General features: G+C 41.5%; 1 protein-coding gene and 1 pseudogene across 9 annotated transcripts in view; both read right to left on the bottom strand.

Annotated features, from left to right (window-relative positions):
- Positions 1–15,143, bottom strand: part of ABCG2 (ATP-binding cassette, sub-family G (WHITE), member 2 (Junior blood group)) — a 128,901-nt gene that overhangs the window by 72,013 nt on the left and 41,745 nt on the right. The window contains exon 1 of one of the 9 annotated variants that reach the window (XM_010860180.1): positions 504–622. The exons of 6 other annotated variants lie outside the window; for them this stretch is intronic. In XM_010860180.1, the coding sequence (XP_010858482.1) occupies positions 504–598 (95 nt within the window). In that variant the 5' untranslated portion in view covers positions 599–622. 2 more of the 9 variants (XM_010860181.1, XM_010860189.1) reach the window with 2 other exon arrangements.
- LOC105003179 lies at positions 5,132–5,985 on the bottom strand (annotated as a pseudogene).

Genomic DNA, 15,143 nt, shown 5'->3' with positions numbered 1-15,143 from the left:
CCACGCGCCCCCCTAGCACCCCGCACTCACCGGCGCAGCGGCTGACCTGGGAAGGCACTGGCCCCGGGTTACCGTCACGTCGGAGAGAGCGGGCGGCGAGCCGGCGGTCGAGGGCCGACGAGCGAGCGCAGGCAGCACCGACTTCAGCCTCACTTCGCAAGCTTTAGACTGCTGACCGGGACAGCGCCCGGCAGCGGCCCCACCCTCACGCCCCTGTTCCCTCAGGGTCGATGCCCGAGGGCCCGTGAAAGGCGTGGCGCTGCCTGCCTGGCTGCGATAAGCGCCCGGCGTCTGGGCTGAGAGCACGCAAGTGTCATTAGAGGACCCAGCCAGGTACTGGACCTGACCGTCATCCGGCCGCCGGGAAGAGGTCAGGGAAATGACTATATCCCTGGGCTTGCGGCGACAACGCTACAAATCCTGCTTCCCGGGCTGGTATGAAATAGACAGTGGGGAGTACCCCTGGAGACCAACCACAAAATGCTACCCGGGGGGATCAATACCTGGTCTGACCTGGGCGGATTTGGCCACTGCCAGTGTCCCACGCCCCTAAATACCCGGGGACCCTGGCACCGAGGTTTTTTCCTGTCACACACATTGTCCACCCCCGGGGCAAGTAGGCGGTCTCTAATGAATGAGCTTCTGAGAAATAAGGTCCCTGCTTCCCAGGGCCAATAAAATCAGGAACTGAATCTAAGGGTGTCCGGAGGGGGAAACAAAACTTTTTGAATGAAAATATTCAGTGAATAGTTTAAATATGTTCCTCACAATCCTGTGATACATGCATCTATTCAATACTCCGATCGTGTAGAAAAGCTGTAAGAGTGTGCAGATTCAGGAAAAGAGTACATAACCTCTTCCTAATGCTTTCTCAAGCGGATCATTGCCATCAAATTCTGTTCGAAAATTTAAGATTGAAGCCAGCATTTCATAATTGCATTGCATTATAGAAATGAGTCGTTTTAAGTTCTAAGTTAACATTTTACTTTGGGCTAAGCTTCACAGGTGGCTCAGTGGTAAAGAATTTGCCTGCTGCTGCTGCTGCTGCTGCTGCTGCTCTTAGTAGTAAAGAATCCACCTGCAAGCAGGAGGCACAGGTTTGATCCCTGGGTCAGAAAGAGCCCCTGGTGAAGGAAATAGCAACCCACTCAGTCTTCTTACTGGAGAATCCCATGGACAGAGGAGCCTGGCTGGCTATAGTCCATGGAGTCAGAAAGAGTCAGACACGACTTAGTGACTGAACAAAACCAACTATTTTCAAATGCCCTGTTTTCTCATTTAGTGTTTGGGTATTTTAGGTAATAGAATATTAGGGAGGGAGGAACCTAAAGACTACCTTCCTAATTTTAAGATGACCCACCTGGTCCAAATGAGGCCATCTTGCACAAGGTCAAAAGTTAGGAGGATAAATGGGTGACTCAGTTTCTCAGACCACTGCCCTCTGCTCACCCTCTTTGAACAGAATAACTGCCCAGTATTTATAGTGCCTGGTTATTGGGACAACTACTGAATGTGTTCTCTTTTTTCTTTGACCCCACAGTACCCAGTGTTTCAGCCAATGAAGATCTTAGCTCCGGGCAGGGATCAAACCAATGCTTCCTGCAGTGGGAGCACGGAGTCTTAACCACTAAACAATTAGGGAAGTCCCTAGATGTGTTCTTAATCTAACACTTTTTCATTTCCATGTAACTAAGCTTTTTGTTCCTCTCTTATGACATATCAAGAAATAGATGAAAATCATCTATACCCACCAGCCACATACCATCTGCTTTTAGTCTCTTTCTCTGCATACATATTTTCTTAAAAAACAAAATGGGCTTGTATACAGAGTACGGGATGGACATCATTATCTCTGGAGTCAGATAGTCTGTGTCTGAATTCTGGCTCTCTCAAACCCTGGAGACCTGAACTAGTTCCTTAGCCTTTAAGTAGTTATCGGTAATCAGGGGAAAGGGTCTCTCAGGATAGTTACATTAAATGAGACAATGTGTATAAAGCACTGATAATGTATGTAATGTCATTAGATAGCACTTAATAGATGCTGGGGCTTCCTAGGTAGCTCAGTGATAAAGAATCTGCTGGCCAATGCAGGAGTCCATCCTAAAGGAAATCAGTCCTGAGTGTTCATTGGAAGGACTGATGTTGAAGCTGAAACTCCAATACTTTGGCCACCTAATACGAAGAGCTGACTCGTTTGAAAAGACCCTGTTGCTGGGAAAGATTGAAGGTGGGAGGAGAAGGGGACAACAGAGGATGGGATGGTTGGATGGCATCACCAACTCAACGGACATGAGTTTGAGTAAACTCCGGGAGTTGGTGATGGACAGGGAGGCCTGGAGTGCTGCAGTCCATGGGGTTGCAAAGAGTCGGACACGACTGAGCGACTGAACTGAATGCAGGAGAGGCAAGAGACCAAGGTTCAATCCCTGGTTCAGCAAGCTCCCCTGGAGTAGGAAACAGCAACCCATGCCAGTACTCTTGCCTAGAAAATTCTATGAACAGAGAAGCCTGGTGGGCTTTGTGGAGAGTCAGACACAACTGAGCGCGCACACACACTAGATGGTAGCTATTACTATTAATATTTTGTAAAACTGCTATTTTGCAACATGGTTCCCTGTCATTCAAAATCTTTCTACAACTTTATATTTAATGGGCACATGGTATTCAGTGTTTGTTATGTACTTTAACCAATCTTCCTATTATTCACAAAATATCTTTATAAGCTCTGTCATTACACACACACTCAGGTAAATTCCAGACAGGGAATTGCTGAGGCAAAAGGTATGCTCATTTAAAAGTTTTTAATACATATAGCTAAATTTCCCACAAAAAGTTGGTCCCAGATTCAGTCTCCCAACAATTTAAGAGTGCTTTGTGCTCAGTCCCATTTGCCTCTGCCCTTGAAGTCATAGTCATGTTTTACATGCCTTACAGTCAAATCATAGACTTATCAAAGTCAGGATTTCCCAACTGAAAGCTATGAGGTCAACTGGAGTTCACACCTTTGATACACATATCATTGTTGTTCAGTAGCTAAGCCGTATCTGACTCCTTGCATCCCTATGCAACTACAGCACATCAGGCTTCCCAGTCTTTCACTATCTCCTGGAGTTTGCCCAAACTCATGTCTCAGTCGGTGCTGCCATCCAGCCATCTCATCCTCTGTCTCCCCCTTCTCCTCCTGCCCTCAATCTTTCCCAGCATCAGACTATTGGAAAAACCATAGCTTTGACTATATGGACCTTTGTTCACAAAGTGATATCTCTGCTTTTTAATATGCTGTCTAGGTTTGTCATAGCTTTTCTTCCAAGGAACACATTTCTTTTAATTTCATGGCTGCAGTCACCATTCACAATGATTTTGGAGCCCAAGAAAATAAAATCTGTCACGGTTTACATTTTTTCCCAATCTATTTGCCATGAAGTGATGGTACTGGATACCATGATCTTAGTTTTTTGAATTTTAAATTTTAAGCCAGCTTTTTCACTCTCCTCTTTCACCTTCATCAAGAGGCTCTTTAATTCCTCTTTGCTTTTGGCCATTAGAGTGGTATCACTGGCGATCTTAAATGAGCACTAGAAGGGCCTAGGTGTCACCATGCGTTTCTGTAGGCAGTGCACATAGGCATAGCTAGATGTTTCAGAAAAAATGCCTTCAGGAAGGAAGCCAATGGTCTTATTCATAAAATCACTTGAGCCACCCTTTTGAAAACTCTAAAAATAACTGGAAGATTTTGCAGTGGGGGCAGGGAGGGAGCCTAATACTCCTTTCCAATCATCACACCAGTGAAGGGTGTTTGCTTGTATGGCTTTCACAGAGGTATCAGTGCTTGATGGAATGTCAGCAACAGATGAGTTGATATCAACTTAATGTTGATAAATGTAATGTTGATAAACTTTATTAACAAAGTTAATAAATTAACTTAATGTTGACAAAGTATAAAGGGTATGATTTATTATACAGAATGGCAAGAAAGTAAAAATCAAAAACAAAGTCTTCTCATTAAAGGAACAAGCTTCCTGGGCCTATAATGCCATCAATCAGGCAACCCTATTATCAAAGCTCTTATATGGACCTATTAGAAGCTCTCTTCATCCTTCTCATAGAATTCTTAATATCCTCCAAACCTCTCCCAGCCCCCTTGAGCTCTCTCTGTCTGCTTGCCTGGCTACCAATTGCAAGGAAGTGGTAAGGACTTGGCCCATTCCTTATGTGTTCTCTAAGTGGTGAACACAATTCCCCCTTAGCAAATTCAGGTGTCAGCTCAGTTCAGTCGCTCAGTCCTGTCCGACTCTTAATTACCCCATGGACTGCAACACACCAGGCCTCCCTGTCTACCACCAACTCCTGGAATTTACTTAAATTCATATCCATTGAGTCAGTGATGCCATCCAACCATATCATCCTCTGTCATCCCCTTCTCCTCCCACCTTCAATCTTTCCCAGCATCAGGGTCTTCTCAAATGAGTCAGTTCTTCACATCAGGTAGCCAAGGTATTGGAGTTTCAGCTTCAACATCAGTCCTTCCAATGAACATTCAGGACTGATCTCCTTTAGGATGGACTGGTTGGATCTCCTTGAAGTCCAAGGGACTCTCAAGAGTCTTCTCCAACACCACAGTTCAAAAGCATCAATTCTTAAGCACTCAGCTTTCTATAAAGAAAATAACTCTCACATCTATACATGACTACTGGAAAATAGACGGATCTTTGTTGGCAAAGTGATGTCTCTGCTTTTTTTTTTTTCTTGCAAAGCCCTGGGGCCTGGCTGTCTTTAATGATGTTTGTGAGCCTTCATGAAGAAAAAAATGCAGCCGATATCGCAAATTCTAACAACCAGTAGCAGCACACAGATAATCTAAGTTTTATTATGAATTTAAAAATCTAAACATTTCAAGAGGACTGTGAAGCCTGCCCACAGAGCCGCCCTGCTGCATTTCCAACTCTCCATATCCATACCTCACTGCACACGCCCCAGTGACGCACAACCCGCAGCATAGCGAGTGTCCTTTATTTGTACTACTGGTAGAAAACTGGGTTTTAGATTTCAAAATCTGTATTACAAAATTACAAGCAGCAGTTTTGAGCGTTTCAACAATGTTGATGAACTCTACTTTGCTGACACAAGGCAGGACCTGTCCGAGGTGGACTGTTACACATCCTGAGGTGCTGAGACCGCCCTGCTCAGGACCCATTTGCAACGGTGTCTTCTTCCATCTCCTCTTCACCATCATCAGTGGGGCCTGCTCTGCGTTCTCTGCCAGGTGTCTGACCGGACTGCAGCAAGCCCTTCAGCCGCTCCACTTCAGCCAAAGTTGACGCATTTGCTATAGCATTCTTGATGGCTTCCACGTCCCCTGGGGATGGCCCACCTTTCTTTTTGTCAGTCGGCAAACCAGCACCTGGATTGAAAGTTTTGCTCCTGGCAATATCCTTTGCAAGTTGTGCACCCCGTTTGCCCTGGAACATTTTCTCTGCTTCCTGACGCTCTTTTAGTTTCACTTTCTGGAAATCCAGTACTCTGACTTGTGGAACTTTATAAATCACATAGAGTCTGTAATGCTTCTTATTGGTTACAAGGTTCCTTAGAATACTCAGATAAGTCAGTGACTTGAGAGATGCCAGAGGGTCCAGATCACCCAGTTCCACAAGACTGTTATTGGTGAGAATGAGTTCTGTCGGACAAGGCAGAGCCTGATCAAGCCCCTCACCTATACGGCATATTCTATTGTTGTTCACTAATAATGTTTTTAGTCTTCTCAACAAAGGAAAACCATCCAGTTTCCTGATTTCATTGTTGGAAAAATCAATGGCATCAAATTGGTCTAAGGTGGCACCGAGATTTTCAATGACAGGAATTTTATACCCCCGCAGGTCCAGCTCTCGGTCCCGCACCGCATTAGTGTACTGCGCCGCCTGCTCGATCAGCTCCGCCGTCAGCTTCACCATCCTGCAGCCTCCTGCCCGCCGCTCCTCCTGCTTATGTCTCTGCTTTTTAATACACAGTCTAGGTTGGTCATAACATTTCTTCCAAGGAGTAAGCATCTTTTAATTTCATGGCTGCAGTCACCATCTGCAGTGATTTTGAAGCCCACAAAAAATAAAGTCTGCCGCCGTTTCCACTGTTTCCCCATCTATTCGCCATGAAGTGATGGGACTGGATGCCATGATCTTAATTTTCTGAATGCTGAGCTTTAAGCCATCTTTTTCACTCTCCTCCTTCACTTTCATTAAGAGGCTCTTTAGTTCTTCACTTTCTGCCATAAGGGTGGTGTCATCTGCATATCTGAGGTTATTGATATTTCTCCCAGCAATCCTGATTTCAGCTTGTGCTTGATCCAGCCCAGCATTTCTCATGATGTACTCTGCATATAAGTTAAATAAGCAGGGTGACAATATACAGTCTTGACATACTCCTTTTCCTATTTGGAACCAGTCTGTTGTTCCATGTCCAGTTCTAACTGTTGCTTCCTGACCTGCATACAGATTTCTCAAGAGGCAGGTCAGGTGGTCTGGTATTCCCATCTCTTTCAGAATTTTCCACAGTTTATTGTGATCCACACAGTCAAAGGCTTTGGCATAGTCAATAAAGCAGAAGTAGATGTTTTTCTCAGAGAAGGCAATGGCAACCCACTCCAGTATTCTTGCCTGGAAAATCCCAGGGACAGAGGAGCCTGGCAGGCTACAGTCCATGGGATCGCGAAGAGTCGGACACAACTGAGCGACTTCACTTTCACTTTTCACTTTCATGCATTGGAGAAGGAAATGGCAACCTACTCCAGTGTTCTCACCTGGAGAATCCCAGGGATGGTGGAGCCTGGTGGGCTGCCGTCTATGGGGTCGCACAGAGTCGGACACGACTGAAGCGACTTAGCAGCAGCAGCAGCAGCAGCAGCAGTTTTTCTGGAACTCTCTTGCTTTTTCGATGATCCAATGGATGTTGGGCAATTTGATCTCTGGTTTCTCTGCCTTTTCTAAAACTAGCTTGAACATCTGGAAGTTCACAGTTGACGTATTGTTGAAGCCTGGCTTGGAGAATTTTGAGCATTACTTTACTAGCGTGTGAGATGTCAGGTGTCAGGCAGGGCTTATTATAGCCCTGGGGGCATTTGGGAATATAATATCTGTATTGGCTCCCAGTATATTTATTTTCACTACTACTTAAGTTGAAGCAAATAAAAACCAGTGCAAGAGGCTGTATGCACCATGACCCCCACCATGGCTCTGCTTATCAGCTACCAGGGGCCTTCGATCAATTCAGTGAGAGAACAGTTAGTCTCTAAATAGCAACAGGGTATAAACAACACTTTCCAAAAGTCTCACTATAAAAGAAAGGTGAGAGAAAGCAGTATATCTAAAGCCTATCTTGGGGCTCTGAGAAAATATTTCTTGTTTGGTTCAAATTAGGCCAGAATAGGTGTGCATGCCAAGAAGACAAGCCATAAAGAGGAAAAGGTGGTTAATCAGGTAACTTAGAAAACAGAATGGATCTAGAATTCAGAGGAATTAGAAAAGAAAAGCAAATATTATATATTTTTTAAGTTGTGACCAAAGGGAAGGGAGTCAAGATGTGTAGATAAATGTTTTAATTAGGGAAAAGAGAGAAAATTGAAAGAAATATCTTTGCTTCTTTCCCTAAATGCCTACTTGTCTTTCTTAAAAGTCCTTTGTTTTCCCATAGAATCCCTTTCTCCCCATCCCACTTTCCCCTATTAAACTGGTCTATAAACCCCAGGACCTTATCTTTTTTCCTTTAATCTGTTGTCAATTAACTTTCAGCTCATCCCCCCCCACCACTAGACCTAATTTGTAGACAAAAAGTTTTTCTTCCAAGGGACCTAAAGAGAGATTGCCGAGCACCAAGACCCCTAAGACTGGATTCTATAAATGTGGTGACATCAGAGTTACAAATGGACATGGCTTTCCCAATCACAGAGAAGTAAAGCTAGAGCAGGTTAGAAGGCTGAATAAATTTGAGGATGTGGTTTTGCTAGGTGGGTAAGGCAACAGAAAAATGGAGCAAGAGTTTGAGCAGGTTAAGTGATTCATCACAGAAAAGTGAAGGCAGGAAGACAGAGGTGGTGAGGGGACCTAAATTAGGGTCACTTGGAGGCTAAAGGGCTGAAACCAGAGGGTGAAGTCACTGAATATAATAATATTATATTATTAGCAATAATATTAGCATATAATATAAAATTAGCAATCCAGGCTTGACAAGGTCCCATGATTTGAACATGACAGTTGAATTACGGAAATGGAAGAAAGGTATATCTGTCTTCTAGTGCTGAGTAAGAACTTGGCATCGGTTTAGCATCTTAAAGCAATACTCATTTATTATTTCACTGGAGGTCAGGAATCTAGGTGGGCTAGGCTGGGCTCTGCTTAGGCTATCATGCATTCAATCCAGTCGGTCAGCTGGATTCTTATCCGAAGACTTCCATCTGAAGAATCTGCTAAGGACCAATTGTTGGCAGAATCCATTTCTTTGTAGTTTTAGGACTGAGGTCTGTGTTTCCTTGCTGACAGTCAACCATCTTCTTCAGGCTGCCCACATTCCTTCTCATGTGACTCCTCATCTCAAAGCACATCCTCAAACTTCTCTCGGATTTTATATCCCTCTTTTTAAAGGGCTTGTGTGATTACATCAGGCCCATCTAGATAATTTCACTATTATGGGGTGAATTCATTTGGAACTTCAGTCACAACTTCAGAATTCCTCAGAGCAGTTCCCAGATGGGGATTTTTAGAATTCTGCCTACACTGAAGGTTACGTTGAGATCAAAGAACACAAAAGCTAGGGTGATGGCTTGGTCATCTAAATAAACACAGACTCTGCCAAGGTAGTGACCATCTTGGAAAGAAGAGAAATATCAAAAACCAATTATCAATGTCTTTTATGGGTATGGAGAAAAGAGGCTGGCATTAATACAGAGAGACAGCATAATGGGGGGGAAAGGGGGGGAAAGGGGAGTGGTGAGAGAGCAGGGTGTGGTGGAGGTGTTGAGGCCAGATGTGAAGCCAGATCACCTTGATTCTAATAATTTTCTTTATGTAGCAGACAAGAGACCAAATAATTCATTTGGTTGTAAAGTTCACAGAGGTAGTCAAGCCCTAAAAAATAAGCATAGTAGAGGGGGAAATGTATATAATTAGGTACAGATAATTAATCTGCAGAGTTAGAAAGTGGGGCAGAAGATGTAACATTTGTCCTTGAAAAATAGACTGAAAGTTTAAACGTTGACAGTTCACCAAACTAAATTTCACATATCTATAAAGTCTTTAAACTTTTTAATTGAAGTATAATACACATATAGAAAATGTACAGAAAATCTAAGTAAACAGCTTGATGTATATTTACAAAGTAAACACACTTGTATATCTGTTACTCAGATCAAATGTATGCATATATATTTGTATGTGTATTTGTTATATGTCAATTATATTTCAATAAAAATAAACAAGCCAAAAAAAAAAAAAACCAAATAAACAAAACTCATATATAGTGATAAAAGTGAGATGAGTAGTTACCTTTGGAGGGGACAATAACTAGGGTAGAACATAATGGAAACTTCTGGGATATTGAGAATAAACAAATATAAAAATATATATACACATATATATAGACAGAGAGATAGAGAAAGAGGTTAGGGTGGCAGATATACAGGTATGTTCACTTTTTAAATATACACCAAATCGTTTACTTAAGATTTTCTTTGCTTTTTCTGTATGTATGTTATACTGCAATTTAAAAGTTTACTTAAACAAAAGACTTTATGAACACGTGATATGGGGAAAAGAAAGACGAGGAGATGCTAGATTAAAACAAGTTGATTAAGTAGGTTTCATCATTGCAGAACACGTATACAGCATTTGTTCATGGAAGCTCTTCACCAAAAAGTAGCTCAATCACTGTATTCTCAGAAACATACTAACAAAAATGTAAGAGAATCTTCTGGGGCCAAATGTGGAGGCCCTAAGGCCAAACCAAGAGTGCAGGTTTATCTTGAGAGTGAGAAACCATTGAAAGTTTAGTGTAGAGGGATGACACTGTCAAAGTGGTGTTTAGGAAGAGTAATCTGTTTACGTATAGGATGGATGGCGGATGTGGGAAAGCAGTGAACAGTCTGGGAATGAAAAAAATAGACTGAACTAGAGTTTTATGGTGGAAAAAAATTTGTGAGGAAAGAAACACCATAAAGGAAGAATTTACAGTCCTGGTAACAGATAAAACATTGAATGGGAGAGACAAAGAAGCTGGAACGTCTTGTGGGTCATTAAAGGGAATTACGAAAGTAGAAAGTATGTCTCCCACCTCAGTGTATTTCCTAAATGTTGCCTTGCTCAGAGCCTTGAACACAACAGATACTTGATAAATATTTATTGACTGAATAATAAAAGTGAGTTTATCTTATGTAATTCAGGGGCTTATTCACCCTGACCTGAATGTTGTAAAAGTGGAGAAGGGTTTATTGAGACTGACCTTTTTCATATGATACCTTACTGACTACTATAACATTTTATTGCCTGTAGAGACAAGAATTCATTCGTGGGAGCAACTGAAGTTAAAGTGTAATGAGCATTAAATGACACATCATTCATTATATAATGCCTTAGACTTTTTTCATTTCTGGCTGTCATGCCATCTATTATAACAGATGATGTCAACAGAGCCAAAGCTTATAACTTCATCCAGAATGAGATTTTAGTCTTCTCCATGTCATCACCCATATTAGAGCAAGAAATATACATTAATTATTCTATTTTATAACAAAATCAACAGCCAGTCTAGATGTACCCAAGGTTCATCTCACCTCTACAGCTTTTGCTATTTGACCCTTGGGTGCCTCAATTTCTTTACTTCAAATTAAGGGTGATAATACCTATGTCACGGGGTTGAATAAAGACAATAAAATTATGTATATTTGGAAAATATAAGGTAGCCTCAATCTTTCCCCAGTACCAATAGTAGTGGCTAATGTTTATTGAGTACTTGGTACTTGCCAGGCAGTGTTCTAAGTGCCTTTAGGTTTTGTGCAGTTTTTTCTAAATCTCATTTGATCTTCACAACAATGCCTTTAGGTGGGTTCTGTTAAAATTTTTATCTTGAAGATGAAACTGAAGCATAGTGGGATTATGCAAAAACTGCTATAAGATTTCTTTGGAGAGAGAATGTAAAATAAATTTGTTCACCCTTCAATATCCTGCTCAGTCACAATGGATCAAAATAAAAGAAGAAAAACAAGAAAATCCAGGCAGTTGCAAAACCAAGATGAATATCTCCATGAAAGAAATCCAAAGTGGTGAGAATTACCAAGCTTGTGGGTTGAAGGTCTTGAGTCCAGGAACAGGTAATGGTGGTAAGGAGTTTGGCTCAATAAAGGGGACTCCACTGACAAAAAGCTGGGGACCAGAACCAGGCTCTCTGCTTGAAGCCCAGGCAGGGATGAGGCTGCCCACTTATAAAAGGGTGGAGTGGGACTTCCCTGGTGGTGCAAAAACTCAATGCCAATGCAGGAGGTCCAGGTTTGATCCCTGATTGGGGAACTAGATCCCACATGCCACCACTAAAGATCCTGCATGCCTCAATGAAGACTGAAGATCCCATGTGCTGCAACTAGGACCGTCGCAGCCAAATAAAAGTATATTTTTAAAAATACACTAGTATTAAAAATAAATAAGAGTGTAGATAGTGGGAGAAAGTGATGTGTGGTATGGATGGAAATGCTAAGGCAGAGACACACCACCTGATGGTGAAGCCCCTCAGCCCATCATGTCTCCCTGGGGCCTCTAGGGGCCTCTGTGCCTCCATAAAGCAGGGTGGGCAGGGGCAGGCAGTGGACCCTGAGAGCCACTGGAGTGGACCTCTGACTGTGATGTGCCTGGTCTCACCTGTTGCTTCTGAGAAGGTCTCTAACACTGCTGGATGAACTGTGGCACCTCCACGGCCTTCTGTTCACTAACAGACTGTTCCTCAACAAAAGTGTGAAATTCAAGCTACAATCCCGGCCTTACCCAACCTCAGTAATTTGTAAGACTGATAATGAAATAAATCATGTTAATCCCAAAATTTAAAAAAAAGTACAGCTAAGTACATGTCCGACTCTTTGAGACCCCATGGACTATAGCCCACCAGGCTCCTCTGTTCATGGGCTTTCCCAGGCAAGAATACTGGGGTGGGTTGCTCTTTATTTCCATTAATCTTTCTTTTAACTGTCTATCCATTTGAATCCAGGAACTCTGCTCAGTGTTATGTGGCAGCCTGGATGGGATTTCAGTAAGTTTTTTTTTAATTTCTAAGAGTAATATTTTGTTCTTCTTCAAATTGGCCTAATCATTAGTCTCCTATTTTTGCTCATGTTTTCAAAGTCCTTTTTTAATCTAAAAGCATTTCAAGCAGACTTATTTTTTTAGTTTACTTATGATAATTAATTATAAAAGTTGAACTCTCTATGGTTCTGGGTTTGCTATCTATGGCTTGCTTGATTTTTGTTTTATACTTTTTACTATGAGCTTTTTGTTGACTGTCTCCAAGAATTCTTTGAGGCCTGCTTGAGGGTATGCTCATCTGGAAAAGTCTATTTTTACTTCTCTCAGGCACCTAGGGATAGTACCTAACCTGCTACTCTTTAAATTATAGGCTTGTGTTTTTGGATCAGGCAAAATATGTGGACTGAGTCCCAAACTATGTGACATCTAGCCAGAAGAAAAAGTTCTCAAAGAAAATGTTGTTGGTTTTTTTTTTTTTAACTTCCATTCATAGCCCAGTCCAGCACGGAAACGTGTTCTTATGGTTCACCTTGAGTTTGCCCGTTGTGAGGGTATGCCTCTCTTAGATGTAGGTACTATGCTTCCCTTCTACGTGACTTCAGGCTTTGTTTCTGTCCCCTCTGTGCAATGCAGTTCAGAGTGTCAATAAAGAATACTGTAGGCCTCAGAGTATCCAAGGCTCTAAAATTTAGTTTACCTGCCTAGTCTGTACTCCATTCTGATCTTAGTGGGAATCATCCAATCAATTAAGAGTGGTTTCAATATTTTCAACAACGACCTACTATATACACACGGAACTCTGCTCAGTGTTATGTGGCAGCCTGGATGGGAAGGGAGTTTGGGGGAGAATGGATACATGTATATATATGGCTGAGTCCTTTCACTGTTTACCTGAAGCTATCACTATATTGTTAATTGGCTATACCTCAATGGAAAATAAAAAGTTTAAGTTAAAAAATAAGAGTGGTTTTAATATTTTATCAAGCATTTTTAGATATTATGTAGCTGAATAGTTTCAGGGCCTCTTAACTCTGCAATATTGCTGAAACTAGAAATTCTCAAATGTATCTGTCATCTTTTTCACTTTTTCTTACCACTGTAGTGGCTCAGACAGTAAAGAATCTGCCTGCAATGTAGGAGACCCAGGTTCAATCCCTGGGTTGGGAAGATCCCCTGCAGAAGGGAATGGCTACCAACTCCAGTATTCTTGCCTGGAGAATTCCATGGACAGAGGAGCCTGGAAGTCTACAGTCTCAAAGAGTAGGACATGACTGAATGATTAACACACACACACACAGAAATTTTCAAGCATTTCACAAGTAGAAAGAACAGTATGATGAATGACTATATGCTAATCTCAACTGGTAGTCAATTTTCATTTCACTGATACTCCTCTTTTCTCCCCCTTTCCCACAGATTACTTTGAAACAAATTTCAGACAACAAATAATTTTATTTCATAAATATTTTCTTTCATGTCTGAAGATGTGGATCTTAGTAATTTTCATTTTATCTCAAATATTCATCTTTCACCAACTTAAAAAAAATAATTTAATTTATTTATTTATTTATTTTTGGCTGTGCTGGGCCTTCCTTGATGCCTGGTCTTTTTCTCTAGTTGTAGCAAGTGGGGGCTACTCTCTAGCTGCAGTACGTGGACTTCTCATTGCTGCAGCTTCTCTTGTCGCAGAGCACAGGCTCTGTGGCACACGGGCTTCTATAACTGAAGCACCTGAGCTCAGTAGTTGTGGCTCCCAGGCTCTGGAGCACAGGCTCAATTGTTGTGGTGCATAGGCTTAGTTACTCTGTGGCATGTGGGATCTTCCCAGATCAGGGATCAAACCCATGTCTCCTGCTTTGGCAGGTGGGCTGCCAATTGATCCTGATGGGCTATAGTCCATAGAGTTGCAAAAGAGTTGGAAAAAACTTAGCGACTTCAACAACAATATTCAACATGGTACTGGAAGTTGTAGCTAAAGCAAATTAGGCAAGAAAAGGAGAGGCGACCAGACTTGAAGGAAATAAAATAATTTCTGTTAATAGGTGACACTATTTTTTATGAAGAAAATGCTAAAGATTTCACACAAAAAAACTTAGAGCTAATAAATTCATCAAAGCTTCAGCATACAAAGTCAATACATAAAAATCAGTGGATTTTCTATACTCTAGCAATGAACAATCTGAAAAGGAAATTAAGAAAACAATTTCATTTATAATAGCTTCAAAAAGAATAAAATAAATTTAACCAACAAAGTGAAAGACTTGTACACTGTAAACTACAAGGCAATACAATAATTTAAATACAAGACAATACAATAAATTAAAGAAAACATAAATGAATGGAAAGACATCATGTATTCATGGATTGGAGATTTAAGATTGTTAAAATGACAATACTACCCAAAATGATCCACAGATTGAATGCAATTACTCTCTAAATTCCAGTGTGTTTTTGCAGAAATAGAAAAATTCATCCTAAAATTCACATGAATCTCAAAGAATCCCAAATACCCAAAGTAATCTTGAAAATGAAGAACAAAGTGGAGTTCTCACACTTTCTGATTTCAAAAATTGCTGGAGAGTAACTTCATGGGAAATAGATGGGGAAACAGTGGAAACAGTGTCAGACTTTATTTTTGGGGGCTCCAAAATCACTGCAGATGGTGACTGCAGCCATGAAATTAAAAGACACTTACTCCTTGGAAGGAAAGTTATGACCAACCTAGATAGCATATTCAAAAGCAGAGACATTACTTTGCCAACAAAGGTCCAGCTAGTCAAGGCTATGGTTTTTCCTGTGGTCATGTATGGATGTGAGAGTTGGACTGTGAAGAAGGCTGAGCGCCAAAGAATTGATGCTTTTGGACTGTGGTGTTGG

Source organism: Bison bison, unplaced genomic scaffold (assembly GCF_000754665.1).
Source record: "Bison bison bison isolate TAMUID 2011002044 unplaced genomic scaffold, Bison_UMD1.0 scf7180017864464, whole genome shotgun sequence".
Lineage (NCBI taxonomy): Eukaryota > Metazoa > Chordata > Mammalia > Artiodactyla > Bovidae > Bison > Bison bison.
The sequence above is the reverse complement of the archived record's forward strand: the minus strand, read 5'-3'. Positions and strand labels throughout refer to the sequence as shown.